The following is a 20,470-nucleotide window of genomic DNA, read 5'->3' on the forward strand; positions in this document are numbered from 1 at the left end:
ACAACTGAACAAAAAGTGATGGAAAAGGGGAAGGGAAGGAAGAATTTGGAAATTAAAATAAAAAGGAATCAATAAAAACTAAATTAAAAAAAAATTTACCCTTCCAAGTTAGTTACTCTAATTACTAACAATTACATTCTGGAAATCACATTTCTAATAAAAAAAAGCATTTATAGATTAAGCACATATTTATTTTAGTTTATTTAAAACATACAATGTTTCATTGAAACGGTGAAGCACTCTTTTGCCAACAAACCATTGTTGGACCTTACATTGTGTGAGTATTTACAGTATGTACATATTTTTAACACCTGTGTAGGAAGGCCTTTTAAAACAGATCACATTTATAACTATTGCATTTTTTAAAAAACCTCCATGAAACAAAAATTAATCTGCTATATTTTGATTTCTTAAAGGTTTCTGATTTAAAAGAGGCTTGTTTATTGCAAATACAATTTAAATTTTAGTATGTGTTCTTATACAACTTGCAGCTCATTTCATTGTTAATTGTCCATATGGAAAATTTTAGGGGGACAATACAGAGACATACCATCATAAAGAAGTAATAAACTAAGAAGACTATGTACATTTAACCCCAATACCCAAACCTGTATTATATACAACCTATTTACAAATATATACTGACACATGATATATGTACAGAGTATCATAAATATTGAAAAATAGGTTAGCTTTAATGGATTAATGTTGTTCTATAAATTATATTACAGTTATGACTGAAATATCCGTGGAAGACTGTAATGTAAAAACAAGGTGACAAGACAGTGGTTTAATACTGAAGATTGTTCATTAATGAGGATATGTTTAGGAACCTCAAGGCAGACAGGTTAACTTGTAGGAAAAATCATGCATTGTAGTACAGCCTAGCCAAGTGGTAACAGCCAAAAATGATGGAGGAGACTTCTGATATCCTCCTGACCAAGGAATTGTTCTTTTTTTTCCTGACTTTGCTGGGGAAAAAACACTAAAATTATCCCATCCATTTAAGAATGAGATATGTAAAAAAAAAAAAAATCTTCACATGGCATTTCCCTACAGTTTTCAGGTGCTAATTTTGCAATTTCCAAGAGCTCAAGGAAGAATGACAATTCTTGGTTTAAACCAGAGCTGGGCTCTGAAAACCATAGTTTGATGGATCACTCAAAAATGTTTAAAACAACACAGTGCATATTTTCTAGATTGTACCTAATAATTTTAAATACAAAATTAACCATTGGTCTCATTCCATATATCTCTACTGGTTATCTTCCAGTTGCATGAAATCTATAAATTATAGATGTTCGTGGTCCAAAATATTACCAGTCACATCGAGTATGTAAGAATGCTGAATGACATAAATCACATATGCCAAATTCTGATTCTTTCCTAGAACTGAACATAGTTGAGTTCAAGAGAAAATTTTTGAGTCAGATAAAATTCCAACATTTGCTTCTCCCAAACACTAATGGAATTATGTAAATTCAGGTTTCTAGACATTATGCCAAATAAGTAAGTATAGTACCACAATTGTTTGATAACATATTCACCATAAATCTTAACACACCATAAATGCTCTCTTAGAAGCCAGGTTTAAATTCACATTTTTCTCTTAACTGGGATCAAAATGAAACAAGTTGAACATGCAGAACCAAAAGAGCTTCTTAACGCTCACATTGCACTAGTTTCTTTAGTCATTGATCAAACATAAACAATTCTAAAGTGAAAAAGTATGAGATGACAATTCAGTGCATATGAGTTTAAAGAAGCATCACTGCATGAATATCCTAATTGCCTGTACAGAGAACTTGTATCATAAACCAAATACTGTATTTATAACCCATGTATTAGGCCTCTAGTGTAGCTAAGACAAGAACAGAACTAATCAGTTATTAATCAAGTAATTCACACTTCAAATAGTGGATAAAATAATGAGAAATCCTGTTAGTTCAGAAGTTTCTGAATTGAATGGTTAACATCAACAGCAAGCAGATCCTAGTCATCCACTGCTATTAGTCATTTGCAAAAGAGCAAATGAATTTTCAGCTGACTAAAAATCTTAACCATAACTGTCAACTTAACTCTAGAAATAGGTGGTGCAACTGAATAAACCCTGTTTTATCCAATTGCACTATTTGGTACCTCAAGTTCTATATATTAATTATTTACCATAGAAATATTTGTTTCATCATCTTCCATTTTAATTGGTAGCAGTCTTTAAAAATTTTGTAATTTGAATCAACCAGGTAATTTTAGGGGGATACAGGAAGAAGGAACACAAAAAAAATAGACTTAATATTATCTGATTTGGGATAGAATATCAATTAAATGTTTTATACCTTTTAATTAATGGAGATTTGAATGAAATCTGTTTCTAGTCAATGATATATTTTTGCTCACATTGGTTTGAATGTATAATTTTCTTTAAAAATTACTTGTTTGGATAAAAAAAGTATTTGGCTTATCATGCCTATAAAAAGGCAAGTTAATTCATAATACTAATAGTTTTAAACACTAATGAAATATTTTTATTTGGTCTATTGACCTTATCTGGATAAAGTTCAAAAAAGCAATTTCTTAAAAGTAAAATAGTGCTTTTGAAGTCTTTGTAATTTTTTTGGTACAAAAAATAATAGTGTTCTCTCTAATGGTTATTTCAACACTTCACTGCAAATTAATAATTATTTCTTACATCAAATGGTTCCATTAGGCACATTCAAGTAAAATCATAAAATATCCAAGTTAAACAATGAAAAAAAGCCAAACATGTGGCTTGATAAAAGTTAAAGTTGTCCATTCTCTGGAATGGAATAAAATTGTCACTTCCTTGAGCAGGAGACTCATGTGGTTTGTTGCTAATTTCCATTTTTTTCAGGCAGAACAGCTTCTTTTAGAGTTCGTAAATTCTGCACAGGAAAGAACCAGCAAAAAATCTGCATTGCAAAAGGAAGTGAAACTGCAAACATAAGTGAAGTTCCATTTTAGTAGAGAGTTGACTGGTATTCGAGTTTGCCGTTATGACAGCTAATGGCCATCTGAAGAGGCATTGTGGATCCAATCAAGAATAATCAAAGTCATACTTCCAATCATTACGACAATGCCACTTAGCAAGAAGAATACAGCCTAGAATAAAGGAACACAATTGAAAAACTGGTCAGTAAATTTGGAAAGACTATCAAATGAAATCAACTAGAAAGGATTTTGTATCATGGCTAGAAACATTTCTACAATTTTCTACAATATCATAAAGTATTAACTAATTAAACATATTCAGGAGGCCTTAAGAGCTAGATATCTGATCATCATATAAACTTTGAATTGCCAATATATATCATTCTTTGGATGGCAACAATAATCTACAGAACAGATAAAGGAATTCTGAAAAACAAAAACTAAACTACATTCTATGTGGCAAGGAAATTATTCAGAGCACCTACATACTAAGTGTAAAAAAAAGTCTCTTCATCTACCCATGTCACATACTCACTTTTAAAATCACTTTATCGTAACCATTCTTTATAATTACTAATACATTCATTCATTCTTTTATAAAAACAATTTCTGTCAACTATCTTAGATTATGACTAGTCTACAGGATGCAAACCAATCAACCAATTATTTTACCTAGACGGAATATAAGAGAAGCATACATTTAGGCTTTTCTATTAAACTAGTTACAATCAAATTAAGTTAATATTACATAAAATAGCTTCATTTTCTTCTGGAGCAATAAGTCTGGCTATAAATAACCAGCATTGGGCAAATTATTAATTGTTGCTATAGTTATAGATTTTTTCCCCCACTCACCCCAATCTTCTGCACAGATTTCATCGATTCTTTCTTTACTAGTTTGATATAGAAAGTAGAAGGCAGAATAAAAATCAACATGGCAGCAGCAGAGGCACCTATTTACAAAAACAAAGTTTGAATAAATATTAGCATGTCAAAAAAATCACACTTTCTGGTAACTAAACAATGTAGAACTGATTTTAATTCAAAACTTACCAATGAAACCAAAGATATCTCTAATAGTTGGGACAAAGATGACAAGCAAATTGGTAAATCCCAAGATGGAGACAGTAATAAAACTATGACGCCACCAGCTGAAATCCTTTGCTGGGCACAACAACTGAATGAGTGAACTCCGGATCTATGAAGGAAAGGAAAAAGAATTAATAGAAATATTAATACACTAGTAGAAAAAATAAAATAAATCGATGATTAACAGGCAAACTACAAATATTTTCTAATTTTCTAATGTGAATTTTTTCCCCCCTTTTGTTCCCCTGGAAATTTGAGTAGGTTGCATACTTTTGATTATACAAATATGCATCAGGCTGAGAAGAACTTTAAAATTTTGGTTTTTTAAAAAAGTTTTTCTTTGAAAAGCAAAATAGCAAACATTTGGGAACATCTAACAGTGTTAAAAAGGGAGAAAATCACACCAAAAAGCTCAAGTTCACATTAAAAAAAAAATTCGTGACTTTACCCCACTGCCTTGCAAAAACCAAAAAAAAAAAAAAGATTCAAGATGATATTAGATTTGACAATACTTACTGGGAAAATCACTACAGGTACCGTCAGTGTAACAGCCATCAATACTGCCAAACGGACAATGAGAAGAAGAATATCAGCACCCAGGACAGCAGAATAAGTATGAAGCAGTTCCGGTTCAACATGTCCTATAAGGAAGATTAAAGAAACTGAGGTCACAATGTGTTTTCAAAGGGATAAATTGTGTCCATTAGATGCTCGAAATGACTTCAACAGGATCTGTGGACAAGTAACTGAGCAATATTTGGCCCAAAAGTTGGTAGCTACTCACAAAACAGGGCTGTAAGATGCCAATAAGATTAATTTGGAATTATGTAGTTAATACAATTAAAAAAACATTAAGTGGCATATTTTCAAAGAATGAAGTGTAGATTTAGCCACATGAATTCCATTAAAAACAACAGGAGCCAAGGGGCTAAATCTTAATACTTGGCTTAAAATACCTTCTTTGGGGGGGGGGGGAGTGGTTGGGGAAAGGATAGCTAAGCAGGGGGGAAATCCCTTAAAACGGAATTCTATTAATTTGGGTATTAGCAAATGGATAATACATTAAATTTGTAGGATCTAAATTGCAGGATAAATTATATTACCCTAGAGAAAAGAAAAAAAAACCTATTTTAGACATGTGCTATGGCAGCCTTCAAATATTAGAAAAATGGCATGTAATTAATAGGATTAGATTTGTTCTATGTTCATGAGAAAGGGTTTACATGTAGGCCCCTCCCTAATTTTAGTGCAATATAAGAAAGTAATAATTAACTATCAAAAAATGGAATGAGTTGATTCACTGGGTAATTAGTGGGGGGGGGTTGAGGGTGCACTCCATCTAGTGGAGTAGGAGGGAGCTTACTGGAGACTTTCATTACATTCATGCATTATGCAGGGAAATTAGGGTTTGGATTAGACATCTCTAAGGTTTCTTCTGAGAAGAATTTTATTGTTCTATGGTAGATCCAATAATGTAAATTCTTAGCTTTAAAATTTACTTCTCTTTGGGGTGGGGCACTTTGAAATGTTATATTCTTTGATGCTGAGGTATAAATATGGATCAATTTCATTGTTTGTTAACTAATCGATGATTTTTTAATCGTAAACTGGACATTATTTACCGTAAAATGTCAAGTATCCAAAGATGGCGGCAAGCAGGTACATGAGAAACATGGCAAAAAAGGAAATCTTGGACACATTCATCATTCTTCTACGACTTCGGCTATTTAATTGGAAGGAAACATGCAGATAGATCTTTAGCAATAAAAATGCACAGTATGCTACCTTTTCTCATTTTTCCACTTTTGTGTGTACAAATCGGTATCAAACACATAAAATGCTTACCCCTTCAGCTCTTCATAAATAGGAAGAATGGCAGGATGGCAGACAAATGAAAATGTCAGAATTGGCACAGCATAGACAGTCTGAAAAGCAAATTTAAGAGGACTGAACATAATGAGGATGTTAAAAAGCTCATTTTTTTTATTATTTACGAAACACTTCTTATCCTTTCATTTTTTTTTGACTAGAGAAGACAATCTAATCATTCTATTCTTTTCAGTGACCTTTGTTGCTCTGAATTTTTTTTTAAATCTGGTAAAAAAACCCAATGCTTTTCATAGAATTCTCCATGACTGACTAGTTCATCTAATCATTATTTAAATTATACAACCTTGTTTATTCTTCTGATTAAGATATTTTCAGTCAAACGATTTCATTTCTCTCTTGACTATATATTCAGGCTTTTAAAAAAGAAAAATTTATAGAAAATTACCTGTGAGTTGAAAATAAAGTACCGTGGTTCACAGAAATCATCATTCGTCATGTTATGTGAGGTTTCTGATGGAGACGGATACGGTGACACTACTGTGCTATTTATTGTCTTATTCAATGTAGCTTCTAAATTAAGACAAGAAATTTGAAATTTCTTGCATATAACCTAAAAATAAAGTTTTATATTTTTATTATTCTATATATATTGTGACAAAACATAAAACAGTCCCATCTGAAAAGTGATACCATAAATGATACATAAATGAAATTATACCTACCACAATCAGAAAGAACACCATACACAGTAAGGAGAAGCCACTTGTATATCCTAGATATCCTGTAAAGGCATGGAGAGGGAAATTAGCTTCAGACAAGCCCTCTCTTTTACTTATTATAAAACACTTACCAGTAGTAGCCCTAATCTTTCAAAGCCCCAGAAATAGTCTAATCTTGATCTTTAATATGCTATGATCCCTGGACAGATGCTGGGCTTTCCTGGGAATCCCTCATTACCTTTTCCAACTGATAGAGCTATTTCTAGGTGCCAAAACCAACAATGTATATAACCAATGATTGTCCTGTTTAAAGTTAGGCATACTTACCTAAATTTCTCAACAATGACAATGGAAGAATAAGCACCACTGATACCAGCAAAACTAAATAGTCTCCATTCAGGTACCACTCTCTAAATAAAAAGAGAACAGTAATATTAAAAATTGATCACAAATGAAAATTTGGTTTCTCCTCAGGAAAAAAAAACGTTTATCAGCCTCCTTAAACCAAATGTTTGCTTCAAAATAAACCTTGTAGACAGCTACCATAAACCCTAGACAAGAATCATTTTATGGGCTTAAAAAAATAAGCAAAATGAACAAATTTGGAAAAGTTCATTCTTTTATGGAGATATAGGAAAGCTGGTTTTGGAAACAAAAAATTCCTATACTTTGCTGTATTAGATGGTTATATCTATATTCACTTAGTTTAGAAACCAAGAGGTTAACAGTGTAACTTTTGTCCCACTGTTTATTCTGGGAGCATTGCCAACTAATTCATAACATAAAATGTTCCTTTAAAGGCTTGATACTAATGCCACCATACAAAGCAGCACTGTTAAGCAAGTAATTTTATCTTCAAGAATTTTTACAAAGATTATAAACCAACTTTGTCATTGCTATGGCTTTCCATTTTTGAAGTTGGAAATAAGAAACTTTATAAATCTTTAATTTTCAAGAGTCATTTGTATTTAACTAATGAACATTTCAACAAGAAAACATTTTCACACTTGGATGAAATATAGACATAATCATGAAACAAGAGCCCAAAATATTGGAAAACTTACTCTTAAACAAGAAATTATAAATTTTTCCTAAGCTTATTGGAAAACCGTGTAATAACCGGTCTATTTACTATATTCCATAGGTTGTCACATTTCCATAGGAGCATCAGAAATATTTCTATAACAATTTTTTTTACTAAAAAAAATACTCTTTAGTTTGTATTATTCTTTATCACCCCCCAAGGACTCTATTCTTTACACTTAATATATTAGCGTATCATTAAAAATTTATTTCAAGGCTTAGGTTAACAACTCGAGTTTTTTTAAAATATCTATCTTTTCAAATATTTAAGTCTTAAGAAATATCAAGAATGTCTTACTCAGAAAATAAAAAAATGCTTCCCCATGTACACTTTAGTTGACACAAGCTAGTCTACTTGGCAAAACAACTTTCCTAGAAGATGCAGGCCTCCATAGCATAATCAGCACCTAGGAAGAATGACATTCTTGATACTTCTCATTTTTCAAATCTAGACTATTATGTATACAATTAATTCACTTTGGTTTTATGTGCCTAAGTGCACATAATATATTTATCAGAATAGTGTGCTAAGTCTAGCTTATATGACAACTACTAGAAAACCAAAACAAAAAGTTAGCTTCTAAGATCCAGTATGAGGGGCAGCTAGATGGCACAGTGGATAGAGTACTGGCCCTGGGGTCAGGTGGACCCGAGTTCAAATCTGACCTCAGACACTTAATAATTACACAGCCATGTGACCTTGGGCAAGTCACTTAACCCTATTGCCTTACAAAAAGTAAAAAAAAAAGTAAGATCTAAGATGAATTTATAATCTGTACAATTAAGTTACTGATTAAAAGTTCTTAAGTCATTTCAGTCCAATTGAGAAGGGGCTTTTTTGGACCATATATATCAATTTTCTAATTAGCATTAAAACTTATAGATGGTAAATCATAAATGTTACAGCCTTCTTTGCTGAAATTCATCTACTCGATAAAATGTCTATTTAGGTAATGGTATTTACCAAAGAAATTAATAGTCGTAATTATGTGATAACTCGTGGAGAAGTATTAAAATACATTTGACTCCTAAATATACACTCAGTCTAAATTTTCCACTACTGCTTTTCACTTGTAAATGTTATAAAAATTTGATTCTGCCATTTAGTCATTTTAATACCAGCCAAAAAAATTTAAGACTTGTTATTGTGATTTTTTTGTACAACTATTTATAATTTGTATAATTGTATAATTTTTGTACAAATACAAATAATAATTTTGTAAATTTGTAAGTCAAAACAGTAAAACTTCATCTGAGCTTAGTAGGAAATATGATATAGCTACTATCTGTGCATAATGGGTTATAGACAGATTAATATGGAAAACAAGTCCTGATTCCTCTAAATTTTTTTTACCACATTTTTAACCACAACAAAATTCAACTCTCTATGTTGGTTTTCTTTTTAAGTCTATATTAGTTCTCTTATGAGGAATCTTAATACCTACCCTTTATTGTCTTCAATGCTCATTAATGCCTGGATCACCAATGGTAACTCATATTTCACTATGAAGAGGTAGCTTGACATAGCTGGAGGAAAACAAAATTATACCGTTACAAGTCTAGTATCCACAATCATCAAATGGTGTCAATATTCAAATATTGAGGTGATGTGCTATGCCATAAATAAATAAATGGAGTGGGAAGACCAAATTCAGTTAAAGTACAGCAAGATTGGGCAACTAGGTGGCACAGTGGCTATACCACCAGCCCTGGAACCAGGAGGAACCTGAGTTCAAATCTGGCCTCAGATACTTAATAATTACTTTTAGGTGTACAACCTCGGGCAAATCACTTAACCCCATGGCCTTGCCAAAAAACAAAATTAATTTAAAGTACAGTAAGATTCAAATGACTTTTCAAGAGTCCTTACCGCCAATGTTTTGCATTGTAATTGACCCAGAAGCTGCAAGTTTTCCAACCATTCCAAATGCTTTATGTCCTAATTGCTCATATAATAGAGACCCTGTAAATTTAAATACATTAATTATAAATATGTATTTTAACAAAAAATAGCTAAAATTATCTTTAAAAAATTATTAATTCTACTATACCTCCTTCATTAGCTGTCTTCAAAAGGAGATGAACAGAATAAAGGGAAAATATTGACACAAATGTCAAAAGAATTCTGGTAAAAGAAAGACAGAGCAATCAGCTAGCTTATCAAAAAGTAGGATCATATTTATGTACCATACAAAATTTGGCAAAACAAGTATGATTCTTTTATCTCTGTATATGAGGGATGCATGCTTGTATACACACAGCAATTATATACAAGAAATAAGATGCCTATTAATGGGAGAGTTTTGTGGTCCTTAAGACAGACCTGGTGATATTTCCTGTGCTAAAATTCTTACTGTTCTTAAGAATGATATGTTCATTTTTTTCCAGAAATAAGAATGAGTGTCTTATTTGTGCCCAAAACTCAAAATAAACTTTATCAAGGTAACAGATCATCCATGATACTGCCATTTGCCCAAATTCCTTCTCTTTCCCTTCACTTGACTGGGCAGGGGCATTGCTCACGAAGGAGCTTTAGGAATGAATTTTACAAGAAATTCCCTAATGTCCCCCTACTCTTCATTGAGGGCTGAAATCAGGGAAAGCAGTTTTGTCAAAACAGACTTTCTCTTACAAACTGAAGTAGGTATGATGGAAATCTCTTTCCTTATGAGGAATACCAAAAGAACTCTTTATGAATCCATAATCTTCAAAAAAAGCCACTCAATCTCATTCACTCAATACATCTATAGATGATTTTGAAATTCTACTATCCCTGAACCATTAAGTTAAAAAAAATACCTATTAAAATATACAGTGATTTCTAAATGCACTATCAACATACCTGTGATTTTTTTTCAAAATAGTTTTCTGATCTTCATTTTGAAATGTAACAAATTTCAATGGCATTACAAATAATATTTTTATAGTTCCCAAGACTCAGCAAACACTAAACATGAGTATAAATTATTTAATTAGACTAAGCATTGTATTATGTACATTCACACATGTATGTACACCCCCATCACTACTATATCCACCCTTACTATACAATATGGACACACACACACACACACACACACACACACACACACACACAAAATCTTCACAAGAGATTGATATATAACAATGATGCTATCTAAAACAGATCAAAGCATCAACAACTGTATAATATACAGTGTCTTGAAAAGGGCAAAGAAGCAATGTTACCAACTTTTTGGTTTAATGTTAGGCTTTTGTTTATTCCCCTCCTTATTCCTCTCTATTTAGAATACCTGGCTTCCCACCAGGTATCTTACAATTTGGAATGCCCTGAATATAATCAAAAGACTCTGAGATTGCAGTATTTTGAACTTTAGGCCAGTGAAATTTTAGCATAAAGCACAGCTTTGCAAAAATAAATTTGTTCAAAATATATATTTTCCAACCAAAGGGAACGCCCCAAATAATGCCAAAATTGTTTACAGGAAAAACTATAATGACACTTATTTAAAACAGTAAGACAAATCCACTGTCTAGTAGTTATCAAGCTCTAGGGCCCCTTTTTACTAATATTCTCCAATATGCTGGAACAATCAGAATCGGCTGATTCCAAGTGGGACAACTTGAAGATACAATTATATATTCACTATCCTTTTTTGTCAAAAAGTGGCAGTCTCCACATGATCAGAACAAATTCTATCATTTTAAAGAAAACTAGAATATTTCATTTAAACCAACTAAGTCTAAGAGATATAAAAATGATTATGTTCTGCTCATTACAAGTGTTCCATTTCCTAAAGAACTTATGGGGGTCACAACCTTCAAACCAATATGTTTGGTTTCTGACTAGAAAACAATACAAAGAATAAACAAACAAAACAGTTCCTATGTTAGCAATGGCATAACATCTAAAGATGTATTAGATATTCTGAACTTATGATTTCAATAACTAGAATATATTCTAACTTAAAAAAACACCCCACCTTAATGCAAATACTGAAACATTACAATAAAAAAGATATTTTTGTTTTTTCAAAGGACCTGAACTGTTAAATGAAACTACAAAATGTATTAATTATACAGCATAATCAGGTATGCTCATTTTTTTTGAACAGATACTTACACAAAAAGGGCAATTCCAGTGTTAGCCATGGCATAAGAAAGCCCAAGGATTCCGCTGCCAACAATAGCATTGCTCAGATTAAATACTGACATACCAAAAGAAGTCGTACCTGGATGCTGTCAATTCAAAGGGGGAAAAAAAAAACAGAAACCTTATTTAAAAAAAAATGCTATTAAAATGTTGAGATCCAAAGTATAAAACTATTATTGTTTTCCTCAAAAAAATGATGCGCATATTTTTCTATTGCTTTCAACTTACAAAGTCTGTTTCATACTTCTTCTTTCCCAAATTCGATTCAAGCAAAAAGTTTTGATTTTCGGGATCCATGTCTACATAATGGCTGCAAGAAAAGTTATTGCAAATGAGACTGTTTTGTCACAAGCATCCCAAATATGCTAGAATATTTTTGATTTAACACAAAAACATCGTGTAGATCATTCATGCAAACATTTACTTCAAGGGGAGGATAAAGAAAAGAAAGGTAAGTTGTTTCTCCATTGTCAATGTCAGGATGGGAATGTATTTTCCCCACAACTCTTAAGGAAATTCTAAAAGGAGAATTCCTGGAAAGGTTATTTTGAAAAGAAAGAAAAACACGCAAGTTCTCCTGACCTCTTCTTCATGGCAGCTTGTTTGGTGGGATAGGAATAGGTGAAGTCGTTGCTGTTGGAACTGTAGCTGCTGCTGTCTTCGTCCGGAGAGATGTTGAACCTGCCCATTTCTGCTTTAGTCATGATGGGGTGCAGGGGGGGAGACGCGTCGGGGCTTCGCGGCGTCCCAGGCCGGGGTCCCTGGAGCGCTGCGGGCGGAGGCGGCCGCTCGGCTGGGCTGGGCTCGGCTCCTTTTGTCCTTTGCGGCTGGGTGCAGCGCGCACTCGCCCAGTCTGGGGAAGGGAAGAGGGAAACGTCAATACTGCAGTGGTCTCCCAGGCTGGGTCACGTGGCAGCCCGCCGCCGCCGCCGCCGCCGCCGCCGCCGCCGCCAGGGAAGCTCATCAGGGCTGATTCATCCTCAGCCAGAGGAGTGGAAAAGTACCAGAAGAGAGAGGGGCGGGGGAGCGCGAGGAGGGAGAGGAAAAGTACAAGACAGTCTGTGGAGGAGAACAAAGATCATCTCCCCCCGCCGCACCCGGGCCGGACTCATCCTCGGGCAGCCCGGACCCCGTGCGGGCGGTTCTAATGACATCGGCGCAAACCGGACCGGGCCGAGAAGCGCTCGCGGGCTGCTGGCTTGGCCCCTCTTCTCCCCCGGCCCTGGCCCTACAAGGGGGGTGTGAGACACACATCTCACACGTCTCGGACTTTTCTTCGGGTCCGTCCTGAGCCCCCCCACACACCTCACCACACCCACACGTACTTTTCCTGGAAGCAACAAAGCTTGAAGGATAAACCGCGGGAAGAGAATTTACTTTTTTTTTTTAAAAAAATCAACTAAAGCAAAAGTTCCCAATTCCTTTTTTTTTAATAATGATAAAATGCTCGGCCAGACAATAAAATAACTGCCCAAGCCGGGAAGGCTGCGTTTGTTTACACATTTACAGGAACAGGGTTCAAAGGCGGCAGCTTCCCGGCCGGGCCCGTTCTACGCCAGGAAACTGATGCAATATCGATCGTCGATTGTCACATCCTCCGACCTGCGTTTCCCATTCCTGGCCCCCGAAGCTGCATCCCTCACCCTTCCCAGACCCCGGCCCCCGGGATTTAGAAAGGATAAATGCAAATGAGTCACAGGACCTCCGGGGGGGGGGCGGCTTCGGGGTTCCCTTCCCCCTCCCTCAGAAAGATGCAGCAGCGGCCCCAGCTCCCCCACACCCCAACACACACACAGAGCCCAGCCAGGCGCGGCGGGCCTTCATCCTGGACCAACGCCCGGCGACCCCCCGGCTCCCTCGCCCCTTCCCCCCTCCCCGCACAGGGCCGGGCTCCCGGGCATTACCTCCGATGATCTCGGGGTCCTCGGCTCTGCTTCCGAACCTCCACCCAAAAAAAAGGCCGCGCCGCCGATCAGTTTTCAATGAAACCGCAAACCGTCAAACAAACAAAAGAACTACAAATGGCCCAAAATGAGAATCGGGAGGAAAAAAAACAACAACCTCTCAAACCCTCGAGTCCCCACCCAAATCCCGAGCGGTCCGGAAGAAGGGGGAAGCGCAGGTAGCCGTGTGCGGGGAAGGAAGGGCGGCGCGTGGCGGAGCGCGGGCCCGGGCGACTCGGGCCGCAGGAAGGACTGGCTCGGGAGGGCGGCGCGCGGCTCTGAAGAATTCCTCCCAGCTCGGGGTTATAGGCTCGGAAGGAAGAGACGACGTCAGCGGGAGGGAGGGGGCGGCCCGCCGAGAGGGCTCTCTCCTTTGTGTATCAACAGCACCTGAGCTCCGCCCCCCGCTCCACCCTCGCCTGGGCCCCGGCCCGGGCCGGCCCCCCGCGCCCCGCTTTGCTTTCCTCCACATTTCCTCCAGCCGCCCGCCGCAGAAGCGAGCCAGGATCCCCGAGCACTGCCCGCGCAGACACGGCCAGTCCCTCGCCACGCTCTTCTCCAAATCCGCTTCCAGTTCTCCCGAGTTGTTCTCGGTTCCTCCGGATTTGGACTAGGGAAGGAGGAGAGAGCAGAGAAGCGAGACTCACAACTTGACCAATAAACTAGAAACCTGCAAAAGGTGTCTTGTGTGTGGATGCTTCAGTCCTCTGCAGGGTTTCTTCAGACTTTTGTCATCTCTTCTCTTTCCCCACCCTTTTCCTGATTTCCTTTCATTTAAAGAGCTTTTTTTTAAAAATAAAACTCCATTTGTTGGAATGTCAAACTGGGATTACAAATCAGCTCTACCTCACTCCCCTTTCTTTTATAATGGTCTTGGTAAGGTGCAGACACTGTAGACATCTGCATTTTGGAACAGGAACATCAAGATTCTCAATATCGATAGATAATAGGATCACTCAGGATGATCGATCTTACCAGTTGCTCTTTTTCTTTGAACCTTGGGAAGCTTGTGGAGAGCACACAAAGTTGGGGGTATGAATTTTTTTTTCTTTTAATGTTTTTTCCTGGAGAGACGTGTGAAATTTTCTATTTTGGTAGCTCAGAAAGACTATCAATCTTTTGAAGTCTTCCAAAGCTTTCTATTTTGCACTAATAGCATGTGGAAGTAGCAGACAAACATCAGAAGATAGTATGAATTCTCCCCTTTCTATTGGTATATTTCGTTTACTCCAACATTTCACAAAAGGAAATCAGTCTCCTTATGGTCCCTCCCAACTCCATGCTCCCTCCTTCAAGACTTTCACTTATGACAGAGAATAAGTTCTTTTCTCTACTATCATGTCTATCCATCTTTGATCTCTCTCTTCCATCAAGTTCTTCAGGTATTGTCTGTACAAGAAAGGCAAGCTGAAGAAGTGGGGATTTGGATACAAATTCAGAAAGTTTCTGTTTTAAATTCTGCTTGAATTAGGGATCTCAAATTCCTAATTATAAAATGAGAATAATAAAATTATTCTAAGAAAATACGTTTGAAGTTTGAGAGTCATTTTTGTCAACCAATTTCATTTAAGTAGCTTTTTATAAAGGAGTATTTTCTCTTAGAAAGAGGTGATTCAGGGACAGCTAGGTGGCACAGTGGATAGAGCACCGGACCCGGAGTCAAGTAGTACCCAAGTTCAGATCCGGCCTCAGACAATAATTACCTAGTTGTGTGTCCTTGGACAAGCCACTTAACCCCATTTGCCTTGCAACCTAAAAATTAAATAAATAAATAAAAATAAATTTTTAAAAAGTGGTTCAGTAAAGAATAGTTGATATAAAATATTCCCATCCCCAAAGTCTGTGACATACTGTCTCACAGTTACATACTTTCTCACAACTACACACAGAATTTGGGGGAAAGTGAACTCATGCAGAGAATATATATATACATATATATGTGTGTGTGTGTGTGTGTGTGTGTGTGTGTGTGTGTGTGTGTGTGTCACAAGAATAACTCAAAATGTCTGGCTGCTGGAAGTCCTCTTTCATTCCTGGGATGCTCAAGAAATTTCCTTTAAGCATGATGTAGCTTCTTTATTGGACTCCCCGAGGAACCAAAATAAACATTGCCATCAGATGTTCCAGAATTGCCACTAGGATACTGATGAAGCAATGAGAAGCCCAATGTGCTGTGCACCCTTCAAAGCTCAAAAGGTCCTGGGATTGAGAAAAGGTTTTTGAGAAAATCTAGGCAGAGGCTTCTCCTCACTCAAGCAGTTTCTCTCAGGAGTTTGCTAAGATACTCTCTTTCCAGGTTCAGTTCTCTCTTAGAACTTACTGATTTCAACAATTTTGATTCTTCAGCAAATCCTTCAGCAAACTGAAGCAGAGTTTTCAGTCATTTCACCTAATGCAATAACTTCCAAAGACTTTTCACACTGATTCATGATTGAGATTAACTATTTGAGTAAGCATCTTATCACTTTCATTAAATGGAATGGATCAACTTTACTTGATTTACTCAATCATCTTCCTTTTATACAAATCTTAAAGTACTTTTTTCATCATCATCATCATCATAGTAAAGTTATTATTATAACTTAAACCAATACTTTGCTGGTCTTATTTTCTCATTTCAGATAAGTCTTCTGCTAAAGTTCTATTCTAGTACCTCAGCACTCTGGGCTGGAAGCTGATGTGGAAAAAGTGATGGATATCTGGTTTCAAATCCTAGTTCTTACCACTTAAGTCACCATGTGACAAAAAATTCACTATATAACTGTTTAATATATAATCTCCTTTGGTCTTGGTTTTCTCATTTGTAAAATGCTGGAATTGGTCCTCAAAGGTCATCCTTTGCTGTATGACTCAAAGAGCAAATCCTATGCTGATATGCCTCAAGGGTGATGAAGCTTTACAAATGTTAGCTATTTTGTTTTGACCTTCTTTTAGATTCTCTTGCAACACATATTAGTGTCAGGAGTCATTTGAATACATACAGAAGCTGTATAACCTTGCCCTTTTAGGCAGTTTCAAAAGCATGGACACAGATAAATTGGACTGTGAGTTGGGAACTTTTTTTTTGACAATCTGACAATCTGAATCAGCTATTTTGAGGCACAATTTCTTATTTAGGTACTCTAACATTGAGGTCGAGAGTATCTGACTCTAGCTGACATTGGTGCTAGAGTCCATGTGTAATCCCTTAATTTCCAGCAAACTGAACCAATGAGTTCCAAAGTGTATCTGGTCAGAAGCACTACAGTTTTATCTTATTTCTGTGCAATCTCAGGATAAAAATTATTACCTCTAATGTCCTAGTCAAGAAATAATATACTACCCAAAATAAGAGCTAGTCTCAATAAATGTGATCTGAATTTAAAGGGGTAATTATTAAAATTAGCCTTGTCACTTTATTTTTCTTAGATTGTGTTAATGCGGTTCTTGTCTGTATGATGAAAATGTATAAGGCTCCAGATATTTCCCAAGACTGGAACTAACTTCTCACTTTGTATGAAGACCTATTATTTAGGATGACGCTGAAAATGGCATCTAATTCCCATTTGATTCACTACACAAGGCCAAATACATAGAGGATTTTCTGGTAGAGCCTAGTCACACTCACTCTTCACTTTACTTCCCTCTCTCCAGTCTTCTTTTGTCTACTGCCTTGCCTTTATCGCATATACTCTTCCAACTTCTAGTTTTCCACATCTAGTTTTTATTCAGTCATGTCTGACTCTTTGTGACTCCATCTGAGGTTTTCTTGGCAAAGATTCTAGAGTAGTTTGCCTTTCCCTTCTCCAACTTATTTTATGGATGAGGAAACTGATTCAAACAGGGTCAAGTGACTTTCCCAGGATCACATAGCTAGTATACAGACAGCCAGATTTGGACTCAGGAAGATGAGGCTTCCAGTCTTCAGGGGCCAATACTATCAACTGGGTCACATAGCTGCTCCCTACTAGATCTAGAATAAAAATTAACTCTATTCTGTCATTGCTCCTAGAAGGAAATTAATCTACTTCCCAATGGTCCCTCTTAAGATCCCTGGAACCATAATGCCTCTTTCTGGTCACAGTTCTGATATTTGTATGTCTCCCTCATTGGACTTCCTTATGGGCAGGAACTGTCTGGGCTTCTATTCTATTGTATCCACAGCAATTAACATTATAGGGACAGCTATGTGGCACACAGTGGATAGGGCACAGGTCTTTGGGTCAGCAGAACAGAAGTTGGAATTCAGCCTCAGACACTTGACTCTTACTAGCTGTGTGACCTTGGGCAAGTCACTTAACCCCGATAGTCTTACATCCAAAGACATTTACATTCATTCATATTTGGCCACTGGACCCAGATAGCTCTGGAAGAGAAAGTGAGGCTGGTGACTTGGGACAGCACCCCCTCACTCAAATCCAATTTATATGTTTGTCATGGCATCACCTCCCTGATGTCGTCTTCTTCACAAATGAAGGACAAATATTAATTAGCACTCTGCTTGGCACATAGAAAGGGTTTCATCAATTTATTTTCATTCATTCATTCATCATTTCATTTCATTCATGAGGAAACAAATGCCAGGCTAAATGTCAGGTGCCATAGTTTCTAGAGATGGGCTATTCCAGAGGGCTGTATTCCCTGAGATTATTAAACCTTTTGTGTCTCAATTTTCTAATCTACAGAAAAAGGGGGATAGATACTTGTTTTTAGTTGAACAAATTTGCTAATACCAAAGAGACAACAAGTTTCTAGAGTTATGACAAAAGACTCAGCACTAGATTAAGGAGGACTTTACAGTCTCCACAGGGGAACTAATACCAATGCAGAATAGTCACTTCAAGGACACACTATATTTAGTTCTTCAGGATTTCAAATAATGAGAAATAAACACAGTGCAAAAATAATGAACCAATGTACGGTTATATAAATTAACCAAAAAATATGTATCACAACAATTCTAAGATGTAAATTCAAATACATTTATTTAAAAACCTAAATGAGAGAAGTGACCCTGTGCCTGCTGGGGGCTACACAGTGGGAAAACTCTTCCAAGGACCCTCTCTATGCCTTTCAAGGGATAGTTGAGGTTTTCTAATAGGATTCAGTGATTCATTTCCTTTCCCACTGGCTTCACTTTAGTGGCCAAAGACTCCTTCCTGCAGAATCTAGTCAAGAAAATCTGTTCCCAGCAGACTGTGGAACTACAGAAATGAAAATGAGCTCCCAAACTTGTTGATCTAGAAACCACTGGAGCCCTGAAAAAGAAAAAGGAAGAGCGCAAAAAAAAAAATCCCAGATGAAAAGACAATCAGAATTTAGAATGAGTCCTCTGAAAGCAAGCAAGCTGAGGCTCTTAGCGCCAACAAATCTGCAATCACAGAAAGGAAGGCAGGTTCCATTTCCATTGTACACTCCACAGTTGTTCCTGCCAGCAGGCAGGGTTCCTTCCCTAGACATTCTTCGCCAGTGGACATTCTTCGCCAGTGGCTGCAAGAGAAAATACAGGAGGCCAATGGTCAAGGTAGCACCAAATAACTGTCTCTGGTTGCACTGGAGAAGAGACAGCAGAGGAAGCTAGAACTGGAGAGGAAGAAATGTAAGCCGAAGGAGCTAAAGGCTAAGGAGAGGGCAGCCTGCTGAAGGTGACACTGGAACTAAGGAGGCTAGCCTAAAGCCCCCATAGGGGACTAAATGAGGTCAGCATGGTGCAGAAGAAAGAAAAGTTAGCAATTAAAGGGGAACCTGACCCCAACCCCTCACGGGAAAAGCCTACAAACACTTGTTGGAGTATGTACACATACACAAGAATAAGGTCGAGGAGCTGAAGGAACAGAATGAGGCGAAGGCTCAGGAAATGGAGACCAAAATAAAGTGGACAAACTTCCTGTATAAGGCTGATTGAAGGCCACCAACCTTGAAATACAGGGAGAAGTGTCAGACCAGAGGAAGTGGCAGTGGGAGAAGTCCACGGTCCATGTGGAGAAGATGCAACAGAGGCAGGATAAGTGGCATTGCACCTTGTGCAAGAAGAAGATAGCCAACAACTAAGGCTCCTGAAAAGGGTCACACGCTGCCTGAGGACCTAGCGAAGGCTGAGCTCAACTCAGGGCCAGGCAGACTCCCCCACCTCTTCAAGATATGTTGTCTCTTGCTTCTAAATTCCAGCTTATGGTTACCCAGTACTGCAGAGAAAGGATTGCATCTATTAAATGCCCGGCATGATACCAGAAACTGTGGGTTCAGTGACAAAAAACTGAAAACTGTCTATTTTCAAGGAGTTCCTTAAGACACAGTTCAACTCTTCCATAAAAACCTTTGGCTTAATGCTATCCTCCTAGCTTTCTATGCCAGGGGGCTGCTTCTGGTATCTATTTGTTAACCGCCCCCCCCCCAACCTTCCCTTCCCTATCCTCCACTTCTTAATAACCCTCATGCCATCTCTTAGACCCCTGTGGTGGGTGACACAAGAACGTGACATCTTTTCCCAGCAGGAGACAGTACTCTGGTTAGAGTTTAAGGTAGCTCATGAATTTCTTTAACTTCTTGGACTTCAGAGAAGCTAATAGAATAGTCTCTTTACCCAGGTTATTGGTTGTTTTTTGGTGAGGCAATGGGGGTTAAATGGCTTGCCAAAGGTCACACAGCTAGTAAGTATCAACTATCTAAGTCGCATTTGAACTCAGGTCCTCTTGACTCCAGGGTCGGTGCTCTATCCACTGCTTCACCTAGTTGCCCCCTCCCAA

The 20,470-nt window shown here is 37.2% G+C and overlaps 1 protein-coding gene and 1 pseudogene across 1 annotated transcript; one reads left to right on the plus strand and one right to left on the minus strand.

The window, feature by feature from the left end:
- Positions 1-185: 185 nt before the first annotated feature.
- SLC38A2 (solute carrier family 38 member 2) lies at positions 186-14,023 on the minus strand. The gene is made up of 16 exons (XM_074194889.1): positions 13,707-14,023; positions 12,385-12,655; positions 12,031-12,112; positions 11,773-11,888; positions 9,722-9,795; positions 9,541-9,633; positions 9,116-9,197; positions 6,915-6,997; positions 6,591-6,649; positions 6,314-6,478; positions 5,884-5,963; positions 5,661-5,761; positions 4,555-4,679; positions 4,003-4,147; positions 3,805-3,902; positions 186-3,120 (listed from the first exon to the last, which is right to left on the minus strand). The coding sequence occupies exons 2-16, from the start codon at positions 12,504-12,506 to the stop codon at positions 3,022-3,024; spliced, it is 1,524 nt and encodes a 507-aa protein (XP_074050990.1). The 5' UTR covers positions 12,507-12,655; positions 13,707-14,023; the 3' UTR covers positions 186-3,021.
- Positions 14,024-18,847: 4,824 nt separating this feature from the next.
- LOC141494280 (surfeit locus protein 6-like) lies at positions 18,848-20,013 on the plus strand (annotated as a pseudogene).
- The last annotated feature ends 457 nt before the right edge of the window (positions 20,014-20,470 follow it).

This window comes from Macrotis lagotis, chromosome 7 (assembly GCF_037893015.1).
Source record: "Macrotis lagotis isolate mMagLag1 chromosome 7, bilby.v1.9.chrom.fasta, whole genome shotgun sequence".
NCBI lineage: Eukaryota > Metazoa > Chordata > Mammalia > Peramelemorphia > Peramelidae > Macrotis > Macrotis lagotis.